Raw genomic sequence first — 20,001 nt, forward strand, 5'->3', positions numbered from 1 at the left:
GTTTTGAAGCCTGTGTGGACTATGTTAAGAGGGGAGTAGCGATGACCTGTCAGATGGTACTTCTACCATCTTTAGCCACCATTTTCATTTCTACAGGGTGTCCTAAGTAGGAATAAGAGGAGTTCTTAGTTCTCAGATTTAGTCATCTGAATTATATTTTATTTTATTATAAAAATGGGAGGAAGTTTCACAGCTGAGTTCTGACCAGCTTCCTGACCTCAGATGGGTGCATTTGTGCGAGCACTGCCTGCCATTCTAGGTGTACATGGGGGGAGGCGAGCAAAATGAGTCAGCTATGATGTCATCTGTACCCTAGTTCAGTATTGTCTACAGTGGATCCCAATTTTCATCCATCAACTTAAATCTCAAATGAAATGAAGGATCCTCAAACGAGTGAGTTTCTGTAGAAGTGCCTGGGTATGTGTGCTACTGAGAGCTCACACTGATCTGTTGGCTCCCTTGCTTCAGCAGACTGCTGCTCTGATCTCAGTATTAGTTTAGTTTAGTTTAGTTTTGTTTTTTGAGACAGGGTTTCTCTGTGTAGCTTTGCACCTTTTTCCTGGAACTCAATTTGTAGCCCAGGCTGGCCTCAAACTCACAGATATCTGCTTGGCTGTGCCTCCCGAGTGCTGGGATTAAAGGCGTGCGCCCCCACCGCCGCCCAGCATGATCTCAGTATTTTAAAGCGGACAATTTTGTGATCCTTTATAGATTTATAGTCACCAGCTCATAACACTAACCAACAAAGGCACTCACTGGTTGTCTTTCAAATTAAGATCTATAGTAGCAGATCAATCCAGAGAAAAGTGGACACTTCTTCTTAAGTGGAGACCACTGCAGAAAACCAGTCAGTCAAAATGCAGAGTTGTGGACCCAGTCCCAGTGGATACCTGTAGAAAACATGTCCGCACCTAAAGCTCAGGAAATGTTGATGAAGAGGTACAAAAAGATTGTAAGAAGCAGAGGGGCTTGCTGTGAGACTGTTCCTCGACACATTAGAAGCTATACATAAAGTCTCACCAACATGACCACCCAGATGTGAGGACCCAAGGGGGATACCAACATGCACACCACATGTGTGTGTGGGGGGGGGGGAGCTCACAAGGCCTCAGTCCTACACAACTATAGGCAACTGAGTAAAGCTGGGAGTGGGAGAGAGAGGTGGTCCTTCTAGGGAATAGCACACAGATGCCCAGTGCCAAACAGTCAGCACAAGTTTGCACAAATGCCAAGTTCACAGATCCTGGACTCCATCCATGGGGTTGTGGAAGGACACTGAGTTCTTTAGAAGTGGTTTCACTGTTCTGGAGACCCCATTGTCATTGGAGTTCAGTGGGTGGTGCTGAGGAAGCACCCAGGTATGTATCAACCTCCAGTGTAAGAGGAAAAGAGGAAGTCTGAGAGCCCTGCCTAACCCTATACTGAGCATTTTTTCAAGGGACTTGTCTACACATTCTACAGGTTTCTTCACCCACACCCACACCCACAAAATGGTCAGGTAGTGATGTTGCCTTATACAAATGGAGAAAAGGAAATCACAGGGAGGCTGAACAACTTTCTCAGGGACACGGGGACTCATCAGTGGACTGTGGAACCCAGGGCCCCCTCTGGAGCTACCCACCTCCCACTACACACATCTGGGGCACCAGTAACATTGGATTCCAGAGTGTTGAAGGGATTCCAGTGCCCTTGGGAAGTAAGCATCCTTATGCTCATCAGAGAAATTTGCATGTGGGAGAAAGATTAACTTGAAGCAATGGGGAGAAGTAGAAGGAACATCAGTTTCATACTAATAGCCATCCCACGACTAAGCTGTATTGGCACATGCCTGTAAGCCTAGTATTTGGAAGGCTGAGGCAGAAGAATCCAGAGTTCGAGACTAGGCTGCATGATGAGATAAAAAATGAGTATAGAATGAGTTACTGATTTCCCAACCTTGGAAATACTCTATAACTTATTGGGAATGTTGCACAAGAGATCCAAATAAGGGCTGGAATGTGGACTAAGGGGTTGTTTTTGTAAAGTCTTACTACCTTGAGAGTTGTGAACTAAAAAAAAGAGAATTATGAACTACAATTCTGTTTTAAGTATTAGGCAGCCATCTGTTCTACAGAATTAACTAACGTAGGAGTTGGAATGATAGCTTAGATTTTTTTTTCAGTGTTTTATGTGTTTGAGTGTTTTGCCTGCATGCATGTCTGTACACCACTTAAATGCCTGGTACCTTTGGAGGCCAGAAAAGGATGTCAGATCACTGGAACTGGAGTTACATACAGCTGTGAACCTCTGTGTGGCCTTTGTGCACTAACCTTGGTCCTCTGGAAGAGCAGCCAGTGCTCTGAGCCACAGAGTCATCCCTCCCGCCCCAAGTGATGGCTTTTAAAAGCTCCTGTTCCTGACACTCTTCAGAAATGGCAGCTATTTCAGACTTCCCTGTGTTTGTTCCATAAAGCTCTGGCAATGAGGATATGCCATTTTCATTTGTAGCTGATGTTTAGCACAGTACCTGTTTTCCTCCAGCGAGTGCCCTCAAGATGACAAGCATAAGCCTCTTGGTTGACAGTCCCCATAGTGCAGCCCCTCCCCCACGAGCCCTGACTGTCCTTAGTGTTTAGAGTTGAAACACAGGGCTTGGTGCCTCATCTCCCTGTGAGTGACCCCAGAGAAAGGTGTCCTGTATGAACAGGACCTCCTGGACTGGGAATTCAGGCCAGTTAACTTCAAGAACAAACCTAGAGGGAAGGTGCAAAGGAGTTTGTGTGTCTGTGTGTATACACCTATGGAGGGTATTAGATACCCTGGAGCTGGAGTTAAAGGTAGTTGTGAGCAAAGGTGTGAATGTGTGTGTGTGTGTGTGTGTGTGTGTGTGTGTGTGTGTGTGTGTACATACTTGTGGAAGGTATTAGATTCCCTGGAACTGGTGTTAAAGGTGGTGGTGAGCCACCCAATGTGGGTACTGGGAACCGAATTCAGGTTCAAGTGCTTTAACTTTGAGCCATTCTAGCCCCCTTGTTTTTCTTTTCTTTCTCTCATGTGTATCCCAGATTGTCCTTGAATTTAAGATCCTCCTGCTTCAGCCTTCATAATGCTGGGATTAATAACATAAGGCATCATGCCCAACTTTGGAGTTACCTGTTTTTGCAAAGCAAGGACTTATCCCTGAGCACCACCACACTCTGCTTATTTTATGGAATGGAGCCATCTTCTGGAACGTTTATGGGCTAAGTGTTCCATTTATTGTGCTTCTTCCAACTGTTTCCTGGACTCTACAGTTTCACAGTGCAGTTCTGTAATGCACAGCTAGACACAGGCAGATCTGCCCTTGCCCAGGGCTGGATGGTCTGTGTAAGGCTTATCAGGAGTGGGTGCTAGATGTCACTAGACGTTACATGGAGGGTAGGCAAGTCATGTTGGTGCTGAGGCCTGTCCCGTAAAGACAGGAAGAGTCACGCTGAAGGTCTGAGAGCCTCAAACTCAGAGCAAGAGAGTCCTGTATCTGGAATACTTGTTTTTAGGAACAAGAATGCCCTTTTTACTCCTCATTTCACCATCAAGAAGAGAAAAATCATCACAAACCAGAGGTTAAAAATAACATTTCCAAGACAAGCGGGTGCCAAAATCAAAGGAAGCTCCTGCCCCTCCTAAAGCCAAAGTCAAAGTGAAGGCCTTGAAAGGCAAGAAGGCGCTGCTGAGAAGTGTCCACAGTCTCAAAAAGATCTGCATGTCACCCACCTTCTGGCGTCCCAAGACCCTGTAGCTCTGGAGGCAGCCCAAATCTCCTCGAAAAACACACCCGGGAAAGACAAGCTTGACCACTATGGCATCATCAGATTGCCCTGACCACTATGGCATCATCAGATTGCCCTGACCACTATGGCATTATCAGATTGCCCTGACCACTGACCACTGAGCCAGCCTTGAAGACAACAGAAGACAACAACACACTTGTGTTCACTGTGGATGTCCAGGCCAACAAGCACCAATCAAACAGGCTGTGAAGAGACTCTATGACATCGATGTGGCCAAAGTCAGCACCCTCATAAGGCCTGATGAAGAGGAGAAGGTGTATGTTCAATTGACTCATGATTATGAGTATGTTGCCAGCGAAACTGGGACCATTTAGACTGAGTCCAGCTGGCTAATTCTAAATACATACTTTTTTTTTCCACCTTAAAAAAAAAAGACATTTCCACCTAGAAGTGTGTAGAGGTTTCTCTAGTGTGTATGAACCCAAAGCTTCTGGTTGGATCCCCAGTGAACACACACACACATGCTTGCATGCATGTATGCACGTACACAAAATTATGGCAGGTCAGTGACTAAGATATGCTCATCTATACCCATCCTGTGGCCTGGCACCCATGAAGCGATAGGAGGATGCAGGATTCCACAAGCAAACAACTTGCAGCCAGGCAGGGCCAGAGAGTCCTGACCATTTTTCTTCTGAGTTTATGGAGCTTTTTGATTTTTCTATTATAAGCTTTTAATTATCCATTACTGTATGCATACATGATGTGTATATATAGGTATGCATACATGACAGCTTGTGTGGAGGTCAGAGGACAACTTTATGGAGTCAGCTCTCTCTTCCCATTTCCATGTGGATTCTGGGGATTGTACTCATGTCATTAGGATTTTGTGGCAAGTATCTTTGCCCACTGAACCATCTTGCTAGCTCTAGTCTTGGAGTGGAGGTACATGAGGGGAGGGTAGTGTCTCACTGTGTAGATCACACTGGCTTTGAACTTGTGGAAATCTTACCATCAGCCTCTCAAGTGCGAGGATTGCAGGCAAGCATCATCATGCCTGGCATTTTTTATTATTATTAATTAAATTTATTCATTTATTTTACATCCTGACGGAAGTTTCTCCTCACTCTTCCTCCTATTGCCTTCCCCAACCTCCCCACTTCACCGACCCGCAAGTCTACTTCACTGTTTTATATTGGAAAAAAAAAAAAAACTTAGATTTTTAAAAATTTGCATTGTTACAGTGTCTTGCCTGCAGGTATGTATATGCATGCCTGGTGCCTGCAGACATCAGAGGAGAGGAGCAGCCCCCTGCAGCTGCAGGTTTAGATGGCTTTGAGCAGCCTTGTGAGTGTGGAGAGCCAAGTCCAGACCTCTGAAAGAGCAAGTGCTCTTAACCACTGCCCCTTCTCTCCAGCCCCTGCCTTTGTATTTTAAAAGGAGAAATTAAGAGTGTCCTGAGGGGCTGGAGAGATGGCTCAGTGGTAGAGAGCACTGGCTCCTCTTCCAGAGGACCTGGGTTCAATTCCCAGCACCTACATGGCAGTTCACAACTGTCTGTAACTCCAAGATCTGACACCCTCACACCAATGCACATAAAATAAAAATAAATTTTAAAAAGGAGTTTCCTGGAATTATAGCCTATTTTTGGGTTGTTGGTGGTGGCTTGTTGTTTTGTTTTTGAGACAGAGTCTCACTATGTAGCTCTGGCTGGCCTGGAACTTACTATGTAGACCAGGCTGCCTCAGAGATCTGCCTGCCTCTGCCTTCTGAGCACTGGGATTAAAGGTGTGTGCCATCATGCTCAACTTGTAGCCTGTTTTAATACTTATCTTTATTTTGTTGTTTTTTCTTTTTTATTTATGTGTCTGAATGTTTTGTGTGCAGGTATGTGTATATATGTACCATGTCCATGCCTGGTGCTGGTGGAGATGAGAAGAAAGTGTCAGATCCCCTGAAATGAGTTATAGGGGGACTGTGAACCACTATGTGGGTGCTCAGAACTGAACCCAAGTCGTCTGCAAGAGCAGCCAGTGCTCTTAACTGCTGAGCCATCTCTCTAGCCCCTTTCTTTTTGGTTTTTGATAAGAGTCTCTGTCTATCCCCCCATGTGCCAACGCACTCATGTGGAGATCAGAGTACAGATTTGGATGCAGATTCTCCCCCTCCCGCATGGGATCCAGGGATTGAACTCAGCTCATCATCAGGTTTGCATAACAAGCAACTCTACCCACTGAGCTATCTGCCAGCCTCTGTTCTGGCACTGTCTCAACCACATTCACATTTTTCCAGTTCATCCAGAAGGTTCTGTGCACCTCACTTATCCAACTGACTATCTAGTCTGGAATTACACATATGGTGTTGAGTCCTTAACTTTGTTGTAATTTAACACATCCCCCTTTTTGGCCAGAAGTAGGATCTAAAGACTTCATGGATTCAAGCTAATCCAAAGGGATACCTTCCATGCAGTTGGGACAGAAATCCATATGCATCACCTTGTCCTAGAGGGACCTCATCCCTACATCACCTTGTCCTAGAGGACCTCATCCCTACACCACCTTGTCCTAGAGGACCTCATCCCTACACCACCTTGTCCTAGAGGACCTCATCCCTACACCGCCTTGTCCTAGAGGACCTCATCCCTACACCGCCTTGTCCTAGAGGACCTCATCCCTACACCGCCTTGTCCTAGAGGACCTCATCCCTACACCGCCTTGTCCTAGAGGACCTCATCCCTACATCGCCTTGTCCTAGAGGACCTCATCCCTACATCGCCTTGCTGCTCAGTGGCTTAAAGGCCAACAACTAATCCTAAAGTTTCAAGATGGAAGTTTTACTATCATTCAGGTATGGTGAGCCAGAAGATCAGGAAATAACTTTACCATAAAGAAATTTGTCACTCATAGTTCCCCAGGGGAGGGGGGCATGCCATGCCACACAGAACCACACTGGGAAATGCTAGGGTTGACCAGGGAGTAAGAGGAAACCATGGCAATAATCTTGCCGTTTCCATGGAAATAAGAGAAAGACAGGCCATGCAGGATCTGAAGAGCAGGGGATGTATCTAGCTGTGATTAGAGCAGACTGGGGCCTGGAGTATAACATACTTGACAAAAGGGCTAGGGTCTGAGGAAAACATGAAGGTGTAGGACTATACTACTAGCACTCCAGAAGGTGAGGCAGGAAGATCATGAGTTCAAGGACAGCCCAAGTTAGATGAGAGACCCTGTGTCAGAAAAATGAAACCAAAGGGCAGCAGATTAGGAATATGGGTCTAGGTAGGAGCACTAGGAAGCCAGGATTTTTACTGTCTGTAGGAGAAGAGCAATCTCTCTAGCACCTGCAGTGTTCCAGCTACAGAAACTAGTCAGGTTTAGTGGCACAACACCTAGAATCCCAGCACTTGGGATTGCCATGAGTTCCAGGCCAGGAAGAAAAAACAACAACCTAAACAAACAAACAAACAAACCTAAAAAGCTAGGATTAATGCAACTGCATTTTGTTGGATAATGTTTTATCATTCCTTTTACATTTGTTAGCTGGCATTTCTGTTAAAAAACAAACAAAAAACAAACAAATGAAAGCGTCAGGACTAGAGAGAACTCAGTGATCAGGAACACTGACTGCTCTTGCAGAGGATCCAGCTTTGATTCTCAACATTCATGTGGAGGCTCACGACTGTAACTCTGGTTCTAAGGGATCCTGTGCCCTTTTCTGGTCTCTGCAAGTACTACATACATGTGATACACAGACATGCACTACAGCACACACATACACATGAAAGAATTTTTTTTAAAGTGTTGAGGCTGGAGACATGACTTAGTGGTTAGGAGCACTCACTGCTCTTAGAAAGGACCTGGGTTCAGTTCCCAGCACCCATATGGAGGTTCACAACCATCTGTAATTCCAGCTCCTAGGTTCATAAGCATGGCCCAATCTCAAAGTAAATAATACAAATAGCTGTCATTTTTTTTTCCCTTGGGAATTAAAAGCTTGGCCAGTTTTAGGTCAAACTAAATAAAGGGGGCACAAAGGAGAGCATATGGGGGGCAGGATGAAAGAGAATGAAATACAGTGACAGATGTGTGAAACTACTATCAAATCCATCACCGTGGTAACTACTTCATTAAATCATGAGCTGTTACTACTTCGGTCCAGGTTCTTGACTTGCTAAGTGTTTGGAGTCCCAAGTACTCCTTTGGTTGTGTGTGTTGAGGACTGAGGAGGAGGAGGAGGAGGAGGAGCAGGAGCAGGAGCAGGAGCAGGAGCAGGAGGAGGAGCAGGAGCAGGAGCAGGAGCAAGGGAGAAGGTGGGTTTACAGAAATCAAGGGAGGGCAGCAGACCTGACAGTGGCTGGTGGGCAGAGTACTGAGGTGGGCAGAGTACTGAGGTTACTGAGGTGGGCAGAGTGCTGAGATGGGCAGAGTACTGAGATGGGCACAGTACTGAGAAATAAGGCCAGGACCTGGCAGGTATTATCCAGGAGGGATTGAAAGACACCAGGTTGGGGGACAGAGAGTGACACCCCAAGTATCACAATAAGCCTTCTGTTGCTGCCGTTTTATTTCTAGAGTGAATACCACTCTATAGATGAGTTAGTGGCCATAGCATTCCAGACTTTCATTCCCTGAGGGTTTGGGGGAGTATGGATTACTCCCTCAAAGTGAGGGAAACACAATGTCATGGTCACTCCGCCTTACAGGTCCAGAGGCCACTAAAGAAGAAGAGTCACTAATAAGGGTGAATGGCAGCTGGCCTGGTCCTGGTGGCTGGGAGGACTTCCTTGAGGAAATGACATCTGGTCAAATTTGGAAAGACCCAGGTAGACGGCTCATGCATGTCTACATGCAAGAGTGACAGGACCTCCCCAGCAGGGGAATTGATGGGTCAGGGCTAAGAAGGGCTGGGCTGGGTGTGGAGAAGGGTCTAGAAAGTAGAGATGGATGCCCATCAGATGTAGACTCATTCCGGCCCAGGGAGGCTCACGTGGTGCATGGCCCCAGACTGGACATGTAAAGATGTAGGAGGATAGAGAGCCCAATGGGACTCTTGATGTTGAGTGGAGAAGAGGGACACGTGCAGCTCATCCCTAGCTTGACATTTCTCCTTGACCTTTTCCTTTATATAATACCTTAATGCCTGCTGAGCTTAATCAGGTCTGTCATTTGAACATGCCCCTTCCTGATGATGTTGAGGAGTGAAGGGATAAGCTTTCTATTTCTAGAACCCAAAGAGGTTTAGGATTAAGAAAAAAGAGAGAGAGAGCTTTTAATTAGCTGTCCCTTCTACTGCACCTTCTCCAGGCCAGCTGGAGAGCTTGTGCATCTTTGGGATCCTCTGAGAAGATTGGAGCTCCCAACTAATACTTAGAACTGCTGAAATGGCCAATCTGCCATCTCACTAATCCAATCTCCTCCCTGCTCTTCAAATTTGATTTGGCTTTTAGACACTGAGACCTCAGTGCTGAGCATCCCTACAGATCCCTACAAATTCCCCACGTGGCAGCTAGGGGCCTCACTCTTGCCCTGTGGGGTCGGTCATCTGGTGGGACTTCACCCGTTGCCTCAGAGGAGGAGCTGGCTGTTCACCATCTGAAAACACAGGGACCCTTTTCTGACCTCCTTGGCCATCCCAACTGGTTGGTGACAAATCACACGGTAAGTGAGAGCCGAACCCAAGCATTCTCAGACACCAGGGTGGACATAGACCAACAAGGACAAGCATGCCTCTGCAAGGCGGAATGCTGGGCTTTGCTACCTCAGGACTTGGCTTGGGAAAGAAACTTGGAGGGTCTTTAACCCTAGACCATGAGATGGCCTATCTGCCAGACTGAGGAGAGGGAACAGATACATTGGGTGGAAGAAAGGCCTTCTTGATGGAACTGTGGGGTTCTCATATGCTCCTGACAACTGCATTTGTGGAGCAGTTCTGTTCTGGTGTGTTTCAGAAACAATTTCTGTATGATTACCACAAGACACAGAAAAGCCAGGTATGGTGGTACACACCTGTAATCCTGGCACTAGGTAGGAGGATTGCCAGTCTGAAGCCATCCAGGGCCACATAACGAAACAAGAGGAGTAGGAAGAAGAAGAGGAGTGGAGAAGAGATCTAATTATGATAAAGTTCTTTGGTTTTGTTTGTTTGAGACAGTCTTACTATGTAACCCTGGCTGCCCTGGAGCTTGCTATGTAGACCAGGCTGGCCTCAAATTCTCTACCACCTCGCTCTGTCTCTTGAGTGCTGGGATAATAGGTATGAGTCACCACACCTAGAATGACACCATTTTAGATGTAACCTGACAAGTACATGACACCAACATTTAATCGGAAAAAGCAAAACCTCATTAGCATCTAGTTGGTGATGTTTACTGACGTGTTTGAAGCTTACCAAGAAAAACAGAACACACCAAAATACACACTGGGCCAGGTGTGGTGGCGCACGCCTTTAACCCCAGCACTCTGGAGGCAGAGGCAGGTGGATCTCTATGAGTTTGAGGCCAGCCTGGTCTACAGAGTGAGTTTCAAGCCAGCCAGAGCTACATAGTGAGACCCCATTTCAAGGGTGGGGGTACTTGCTGCTCTTCCGGAAGACATGAGTTTGGTTCCCAGCAGCCAGGTCAGGAGGTTACAGCTCTAGCTTTGAGGGATCTAGAATCCTCTTCTGGCCTCTACACACATCTGTACACATGTGGCACACATACAAATAAATGAGCATGATATATTTTTTTAAATGTACACTACAATGAAGTACACTCAGTCAGCTGATTTGATCAAGCATGGATGCTGGAGCATCCGTGGGAGGAAATGTCCAAGGAAAGAAGATTCAGGAGTTGGCTTTACGTCCAGAGTGTCCTTAATTTTATGTTTGGGATCATTGTATTTTCCTAGCCCTCCAACCTGACATAGACCCCAAGGTACGGACAACATGGCAGCCTGTGTGAAGACCAATAAGTCCCATGTCATCTTCAAGAAGGTCTCTCGGGACAAGTCGGTAAGTGGCTCAGAAGAGTGGCTTCATGGGGATTATTTTAAGAATAACAGGAAGCAGACATTTGTCAAGTGTAACCATGATCAACATCCAACTGCCTGCCATGAGGCCTAGGGATGCTCTATGTCCATGGGCTGGGCAATCAGTGAGAGAGGACCAAGATACACCAATGGATCCTGCAACCCACCATCTCTCAGTCCTGTTGTTCCCCACCTCCCAACCTTGTTACCTTTCTTGCTAAGTTACAGAAATGTGTTATGTGTTACAGCGCAGGCCAATTTAAAGCACACTAAGGCTGGTGTATCTAGTAGTTACCTAATGGACAGTGCAGCTCTGCCTCAGTCTACCAGCTGGTTTCCTTATGGTGCCTAACAGAGGAATCGGCTTTTCCCATGTCCCTCCTGCCTGCACCCCTGTGGGCTGGAAGGGTCATCATTTTCATCAAGCACATGGGTTCTTTGTGGTGATAGCTTTGGTACTCTACATTTCATTCACCAGTGCTTATTCCCACTGTGTGTTCAGTCCTTCTCATCTCCATTTCCAACAGAAAAGGAGCCGCTTTGTGCTAGTTTTCATGGTCACTTATTCCCCCCAATACCTAACAGACCTCCATTGCCTATGACCATGCCTCCTTGAAATGCACCTGGTGTCTAAACAGAAATCATTTGAACAAGAAATGTATTCCCTCCCTCCCTCCCTTCCTCTCTCTCTCCTTCCCTCCTATGGTATCAAGGAATTGCACGTAGGGCCTCATACATGCTAGGCAGTACCCCACCACTGAGCGATATATATCCCCAGCTCCAATTTTATTTCTATTTTGAGGCAGAATCTTACGGAGTTTCCCAGGCTGGTCTTGAACTTGGACTCCTCCAGCCCTGTCTTCCTGAGAAACTAGGATTCCAGGCATGTGCTGCCAGACCCTGCTTAGTCTTTTGCTGGTCCGAGGGTCAGAGTGGAGGAGAATCCGTCAATTAATGTTTCATGTACTGGGGTTTTCAATGGCAACCTCTGTGTGCCCCAGTCTTGGGGTGCCTGGCCTCTGCAGCCACTTCTCTGTGATTCTCTCTTCTGTGATATCCTCAGGCTGGTGGTGAGCACCCTAGCTCACTTTGGTTCATGGTTTGAGGGTATAGCCCAACACAGTGGGACTGGCCTGGTGGCAGGAGCATGAGGTGGTTGATCCTTAGGCAGGAAGCATAGAGAGATGAGTGGCCCTTAGGGTGTCTTTTCAAGGCCATGAAACCTTTCCCAGGAGCTCTCTAGACTCACCTCCTGTGTTCATCGGTTGGGCCTGTGTTACCTGCCTACACTAAGCCAATCACAAGCCAAAGGAATTAAACAGTCAGAATTGAATCAGACCAATCAAGAAACATTCCCAGAGCTGGAAGTGGCAGCACGCACTTCCGATTTCAGCACTCCTGAGGATCCCGAGTTCAAGGCCAGCAAGAGCTACACAGGAAGAACTCATCAAAGAGAAAGGAAGGTGTGCAGGCTGGCTACTGGCTGTAGTGGTGGCCCAACAGTCAAGAGCACTTGTTGCTTTTGCAGAGGACCTGGGTTCAGTTCCATGCACCCACCTAGGAACTAACAACCATTCATAACTCAGGTTTTAGGGGATCAGATGCCCTCTTCTGGCTTCTGCAGGCACCAGGCACACACACAGTATACATACATACATACATACATACATACATACAGGCAAAACCTTCACACACATTTAAAAAAAGAAAAAGACAGGGTTGGAAGAGGGGAGAGAAGAGGGGAAAAACCCATTAGAGCTGGCCTCATCTTGGCATGCTCCCTGAGGATGGTGTGGATCTTGAATATGACTGGCCAGGAAGAAGATGTGCTTAGTTGTAGGTGGGGTGCCAGAAGTCTGTTGGTTTCACATGGCAACCCTTCTCTTCCACCTGTTTCTGTCCTTGCCATACCTTTCCTGGGCAGTTGAAGGGTGTCCTTGTTCCCAACTGAGTTCAGTCACTCCTCCCTATGTGAGACTCATGATGTACCACCGCTGGGGAACTTTGTCCCATTGAATCCGGAGGGGATCTATAGCCTTTCCCAGCGTGAGAACAGGCTTAACTGGGCTTGATAGCACACACCTTTAATCCCTGTACTCAGGAGGCAGAGGCAAGTGGATCTCTCTAAATTTGAAGCTAGCCTGGTCTACATAGCAAGTTCCAGGACAGCTAGGGCTACGTAGTTAAACCCTGTCTCAAAAATTATAAAACAAATGTCTTAGCACCCTGCCTCTTAATAATGACTATCATCAGCTCCCCCTTGGCCTCCAGCTCCAGCTCCAGCTCTCTCTCTTCCAGCCAAAGCTTGGGAGAAGAAGATGCTCCCCATCTCCTCACCTTCCTGCCCCTAGAGACTCTTCAACCCTCTCTTTTACCAACCATAAAGAGGCTGCCTGCCTGGCTTTCCGTGCTAACCCTCCTTCCACTTAGTCTCCGGTGGGGCCCAGAGCTCAGTGTCTGTAGAAAACAGGGCCAATCTCATCTTCCAGAGTTGTTTTGAATTTGAAATGACAAGTGTCTAGAGTCTTCCTGGGCTCCTCAAGCCTGAATTCTAAAGACCTTGCTGCTAAGGAGCAAAGGCTCCTTAGCCTTCATCCTCACTCCGGCCACCTGCAGCAAAGGAGGCCATTGCTGACCCCAGAAGCATCCTCTTTGCTTGAGCATCTTGCCATCTCCTTTGCCCAGAGAGCCGCTCCTGCCTATTGTCCAGCCACTGCTTAGGTAGAGCCTCCTCCAAAGAAAGAGCTCCCCCTCCTTCCTGACCACACCCTTTGCCTGCCTCTTCCCCACCACTTACCTAAAGGTAGCAACCTGGAGAGGTTTTATCCCTATAGACCAGCTCTATGGTGAGGCCTCCTTCGTCCTGAAGCCAGATGGGGCACGTACTGGGATGGGGTTGCAGATCTTGAATGTTCCTGTGGCATCACAGGCTGAAAGATGTTAGGCATGATGACTGGTGCCCCTAATTTCAGCAGTTTGAGAGGCTGAGGCAGGAGGTTTGAAGTTAGCCTGGGCTACACTATGTGTTCTAGGACAGCTTGTACTACAGAACGAGAAACACCATCTCAAAGTAACACAGGGGCAGCCCGAGTATACCGAGATCAAGAGACTTGTAGTGCCCAATTGTTCTCTAGAAGCATGGGTAGGGTCTTCCTCAGCTTGAGATGTGGCTGGCAGCCCTTCCTTGCTGTGCAGGCAGCAGGAACAAATGGGTACATCAGAGCTGCCATGGCCAAGCCCAAGGTAAGGGCAGAGGGGCCTGGAGCCCAGAGGTAAGGATCCTGTTGGCCACTTTCAAGGAACTATATGCTATTCCACAGGAGGAAGGGAAGCAGGCACATCTATGAATTAGGAGGTGGCCACATGTTAGGGTTCCTGCAAGAGCAGAGATGGGTGGATGTAAGGAAAGTTTGTGTCCCTGGGTAAAACTCAAGGTCTACTACCACTGGGCAACCTTAGTCCCATCTGGTCTGGATTGGGCCTATAGCACTGGGCACAGGTGCTTCCCTGGGCTGAGGGGATGGGGTATCCAGCAGGTTTTAGAACCCAGAAGCCAATAGGCCACCTTCCAGGAACTATGACCATGTCTAGAGGAATGTGCCAGCCATGGTCCAGGCAGGAAAACAGGGGACAAACACCAGCTCCCCCTTCTCTCTCCCTCCACTTTTGGACCCATCCTACATAGAAAACAGAGGGCCAGGGAGTCAGCTGGCCTAGCCTCAGAGTGGAACCCTAGTCTAGAGGGTGAAGCCTGGCACCTGCTGCTGTACACTTTGCAATGTCCCTGCATCCCATGCCCAGATCCCACCCTTCCCAGGATGCTGAGGCCTGCAGAAACACTATGCACAGATTTACAATGTTTCTCTTGGGATCTTCTCTGTTAACAGGGATCTAGAGGCACTTGCTTGATATAATCAGTCATGCAAATGGACCCACCCTGGGGACAAATGATACATTTTGAAGGATTTGAGTATAAGACATAATTTAATGTAAAAAATTATTTGGATTGTTTGCAGAAATAAAAACAACAACAACAACAGTGTATACTGCAGAGGCCTAGAGAAACAGAGGGCTAGCCAGGGCACAGGGTTTTGTTCATTGGTGTACTTAGCAAGCACTGACTGAATCCCTGTATGTACAAAGGCTGTAATAAATACTAAGAAGGCGCTAAAAGGGGCATAGAACACTCTAGATCATCAGTTCCCACCCTGTGGGTTGCGACCCCTTTGAGGGGAGTTTAACCACTCTTTACAATACAGTTCATAATAGTAGCATAATTATAGTTATGAAGGAGCAACGAAAATATTTTTATGTTTGGGGGTCACCACAACCTGAGGAACTCTATTAAAGGGTCGTAGCATTAGGAAGGTTGAGAACCACTGTTCTAGATCCTCACCTCAAGGCATTTGTGGTCCTTTGGTAGAGCAGTGAGCAGCAGGGAAGCAGCTTCACAGAATAATAGGTGAGGAGACTGGCTACAAGGAGCAGGGATGGTGTCCCCACCAACTCAGCTCCACCATCTCCTTCCTGAGCGAGTGGTTACCGGTTACCTGCGCAGAGCTCACCCAATGGGATTTCAGGCTCCTCTGGAATTCCTACTTCTTTGGCTAGTCCAGAAAGTCTCTGAACAAGAAGACAAGGCCTTTCAGCACACAGCTAGAAATAGAAAGCTGACCGTGTCCATAGGCATAACCTTCCACAAATGTATGGGTTGTTTACAGACCTGGACTTGATGGGAAGGACAGAACAGAGTGGAAAGGATTCCCGCCATCCACATGGATGGAAGAAATTCCTTGGAGCTGATATAGAGCTGGAAGGAAGTACCCTGTACTTGCCCACAGCCGGGAGAGAAGGAAGCCACAGAGCAGCTGTGGAGCCCAGTGACTCCTCCTTGGAAGACTAATGGAAAGGGCTGAGGCTCCAGGGTAGAGGGCTTGCCCTGCATGTGTGTGGCCTGGGTTTGATGCTCAGCAGTGAATAAGAGGAAGAGAAAAACACTACTGGAAAGCCTTGGGGTTGTTGTCTTTTAAGTGAATGCCTTCGTTCTTCCCACAGGTGACTATTTACCTGGGGAAGAGAGACTATGTTGACCACATCAGCCAGGTAGAGCCTGTAGGTAAGTTGAATTTGGAGGAAAATTTAATGCTAGTTTTCCGTTAGTCATCAGACAATGACTAGTTTTTCATTAAAAAAAAAAAAAAAGGATTTCCAGCCAGGCATGGTGATGCAGCAGCACAGTGGTGCAGCCTTTAATATCAGCATTCGGGAGGCAGAGGCAGGTGGATCTCTGTGAAGTCAAAGCCAGCCTGGGCTACATGATGAGTTTCTGGACAGCTGGGGCTATATAGAAAGACCTTATCTCAAAAACACAAACAAGCAAAAAGATGCATCTCAGGCTGGAGAGATGCCTCAGAGGTTAAGAACATTGGCTGCTTTTGCAGAGGTCCTAAATTCAGTTCCCAGCATCCACATGGCAGCTCACAACCATGTGTAACTCCATCTCCAGTACATGTGATGCCCCCTTCTTGCCTCTGTGCACACTACATGTAGATGATATACATAAATGCATACATACATACATACATATAGGCAAACACCCATATATATATATATATATATTTATTTAAAACAAATATTTAAAACAAATCAATCTCACAAATAATCTAATCAAAGAGATACAAATGAAAATGACATCAAGTGGCTACTGTTGACCAGAAACAGTTTATTTTTATAGTTATTTATTTATTTGGGAAGAGGGCACACGTATAGAGGTGAAAAGACAATTTGGTACAGTCAATTCTCTTGCACCTGTGTGTGGTTCCACGGATTGAACTCAGGTTGCCAGGACTAGGCAGCAAGCACCTTTACCCACTAAGCCATTTTGCTGGCCCCTCAAATTAAAAAACAAATAAATAAAGGGCTGGTTTGTAGCTCAGCACTTGCCTAGTGCAAGGCCCTGGGCTCAATCTTTAGCACTAAAAGAAAACATTCATCTCTCTGCTTCCTGACTGGGCATGCGATGTGGCCAGTAAGCGCACCGTATGCGTGCAGGAGCCCTTGGAGGGTTACAAACAGTCCTGTGTTGCCACATGGGTGCTGGGGACCAAACCCAGGTCCTGTGCAAGAGCAGCAAGTGCTCGTAACTGCTGAACCATCTCTCCAACCCCTAATACAAAATTACTATTCTTAAAAACAATAAAAAGCAAGCTGTTTTGGTGAATCAGGCCTGGGGGCAGGAGGATTACTTGTTTATGGTCACCCTTAGCTATATACATAGCAAATCCAAGGCTAGCCTGGGCTACATGAGACCCAGTCTCAATCACATACCTCCAAAATGAAAACAAGACACCATGTTGTATATAACTTTAAAGCCAGATGTCTGATTTTCTTATCTCACCCTCTGGGTTTTCTCTCTTTTGGTTTAGATGGTGTTGTATTGGTGGACCCCGAGCTTGTGAAGGGGAAGAAAGGTGAGCTGAACCCTCGCTCCTCCTCACTGCCCGCTCTTCTGGCAGTGAAGGTTACCGCTGTGGGTAGTAGGCTTTCATGTGGGAAACCATGCCTATTGAGAAGCAAGGGAATAAAACCCAGAGTTTATTTTTCTGCGTCCTTGCAAAGTTCTGTGCCACAGTATCACAGTGCCCTTGAGATCTCTGGCAGTTGTGATGTGTGTGGCAAGCTATTTGTTACTAATGACGGTTGCAAAAACTGAATTAGAACAGATTCGAGCTATGCTTATGATAATGTCGCTGACTCAGTTCCATTCTAAATATGCCTTTGGAGTGGTTGCTACTGGCAACCACAAGGCATTGTTCTAAACCTTGGATGTACCCGCTGGAATATGTCAGGTGTGGGCTGGCAACAGTGTGGGCAGTGAGGGGGGCAAGGCAGGAATGGCTGGAAATTGTCCTCCTCTGTTGCCTCACCTTCCTGGGTGCTCTGCGGCTCTCTGGTTTGAACCCAGTCAGCCCCTGCCCTTTACAACACAGGGATTCAGTTATCAGGGAAACCACAGCCTGGTGGGTGCAAGCAGAAATCCAGGCCTGCTGTGGACACCTGTCTCAAGCGCTCACCTCAAAGGAAGGATGCATGAGTGCTTAGTGGTTTGTCTGAGTCAGTGGTTAAGAGACAGCTGGCCTCCAAACTGATACAGAGGACATTCTCAGGCAAAACTAGCGGACTTGAGGTACCGCTTTGACAAGCCTTGCGATCAAGAACTATGTACTTCCTGTCTTCAAAAAACTTGAAGGGAACTTTCATACACTGGGCACAGGCTGCCTTGAATCAGAGAGAATTTTGGGAAGCAGTGATTTAGAGAATGCTTAATATGCTTCTGAGCAATGTACAAAAACTGTAACTGAGACTTCTCTGGTTAGGTTTTTGTCTCCCTCCCTGGCCCAGGCCTTTGGCTATTCCCTCGGCCTCCATGTGGCTCAGACACACGCCATTTTTGCTTCTAACACTGTTTGTCTGTCTCTCCAGACATCCTGCCCCCTCTAACCCAAGCAAGCACATTAGCACCATTTCAGACATCCAACTCCAGGTCCCCAAGCTGATGGACCAGGTGGAGGGAGAGTGGGAGAGAGGACACAGGAGGACGGGTGGACTGCACATGTTGTCTGTCTGCATATTTTTGAACATTTATTACATTGTTACTTAAGTAGTGTGTGTATCAGATGCAGAAACACTAAGGCACACCTGTGGAGGTCAGAGGACAATTTGTGGAGCGTCAGTTCCCTCCTGCCACTATGTGGGTCCTGGAGATTGACTTTGATTGTCAGGCTTGGCACAGACACCTTTACTCAATTAGCCATCTTGCTAGCCCTGATGACAGATTTCTACCATCCTAGCAAAAATAACGTGGTTGCCAGGCAGATGCCTCTCAATCCTGTGACAGCCCTGTTTAGGATAACGGACTCTAACCCTAGGAACGTGCTGATTTTCTCAAAATGTGTCAGCCAGCTGCCAAGTATTATTCTCTCGGTCCCCATTCCTTCCAGGCAGCAAAGTGTGGAACCTGGGCAGACAGTGTGGTGTGGTCGCTCTGTTGCTGGCTAGCCCAGTGGAAGTGGTTGGGGTAGACGGGCCTGCGCAATAGACCAGGTCTCACCTGTGTGCATCTTCTTCCCAGTGTATGTTACTCTGACTTGCGCCTTCCGCTATGGTCAAGAGGACATTGATGTGATTGGCCTGACCTTCCGCAGGGACCTGTACTTTTCTCGGGTCCAAGTATACCCTCCCGTTGGGGCCGTGAGTGCCCCTACCCAACTCCAGGAGAGCCTGCTCAAGAAACTGGGAGACAACACGTACCCCTTTCTGCTCACGGTGAGCTCTCTTTTCCCCTGCTGCTCCCCTGACTTGCCTCCTTAATCCACAGTACCTTACAGTGGGAATGGGGCAAAGAGAAAGGGGCAGAGGGAGGATTTCACATATGTGGGCCTGTAAATTGCACCCTTGAAAGAAATTCTAGATTGCATGGTCTGTGATTGTCTGTTTTTAAGTCTTTGAAAATATCCTCCCTGCCTCTGAAGGCACCATTTCAACCTGCCCTTTGGAGATTTTCCTTCATCTGACTGCCTAATTAGATGAGCATGTGTTCTGTCTTCTCTCATTCAGCTATAAAAAGAAACTGGTAGCCATGACCCCCAGTTGGCCCCAGGGAGTTCTAAACAAGCAAGAGTCCCCTATGGACGGGAGGTCTTGGTAGAGAAAGTGTCTTTCTTTCTTTACCCTTTTGCTCCCACCCTACTTCCTCACATGGTGCTGGGAATTGAGTCAGGGCCTTGGTCTGTCCCCTCACCTCTCCTGAGGCCCATGTATCATCACCCAGTGAAATCCAGGTTCCGGGCAAGAGCCGGGGGGGGGGGGAGCGACTGAGGCCCATTCTGTTTGCATGGCTCCTGTCTTATTGACATATGCTCCTCCTCCACATAAGTGCTGTGATTCAGCCTTAAAAAGTCATGAAGTCAGAACATGGGTGACCCCCAAAGCATGATGCCACACAAGGGAAGCCAGGCACAAAAGGAAAAACAGTCCCACAGTCCCACTTCCCTGACGCGGTGGGCACAGCCCCTAATTTAGACAGATCAAGTCTACTGGCATGTGGGGAGGGGAGGGGTCCCAGGTTCCATGGATAGAGCTTCTCTTTGGGTCGATGGAAAAGGCTCTGGAGACAAACAGTGGTGACCAATGTGGAACAGTGTGAACAGATTTAACCACAATGAAACATACATTGAAATGAGCTA

General features: G+C 47.3%; 1 protein-coding gene across 1 annotated transcript in view; it reads left to right on the forward strand.

Moving 5' to 3' along the window:
- The first annotated feature begins 9,064 nt into the window (after positions 1-9,064).
- Sag (S-antigen visual arrestin) overlaps positions 9,065-20,001 on the forward strand; it is a 39,346-nt gene continuing 28,409 nt past the window's right edge. Inside the window, exons 1-5 of the mRNA XM_036173458.1 lie at positions 9,065-9,406; positions 10,637-10,739; positions 15,812-15,872; positions 17,182-17,226; positions 18,888-19,081. Of these exons, the coding sequence (XP_036029351.1) occupies positions 10,674-10,739; positions 15,812-15,872; positions 17,182-17,226; positions 18,888-19,081 (366 nt within the window). The 5' untranslated portion in view covers positions 9,065-9,406; positions 10,637-10,673. The remainder of the gene's footprint in view (positions 9,407-10,636; positions 10,740-15,811; positions 15,873-17,181; positions 17,227-18,887; positions 19,082-20,001) is intronic.

The sequence above is a fragment of the Onychomys torridus genome, chromosome 23 (genome assembly GCF_903995425.1).
Source record: "Onychomys torridus chromosome 23, mOncTor1.1, whole genome shotgun sequence".
Classification (NCBI taxonomy): Eukaryota; Metazoa; Chordata; class Mammalia; order Rodentia; family Cricetidae; genus Onychomys; species Onychomys torridus.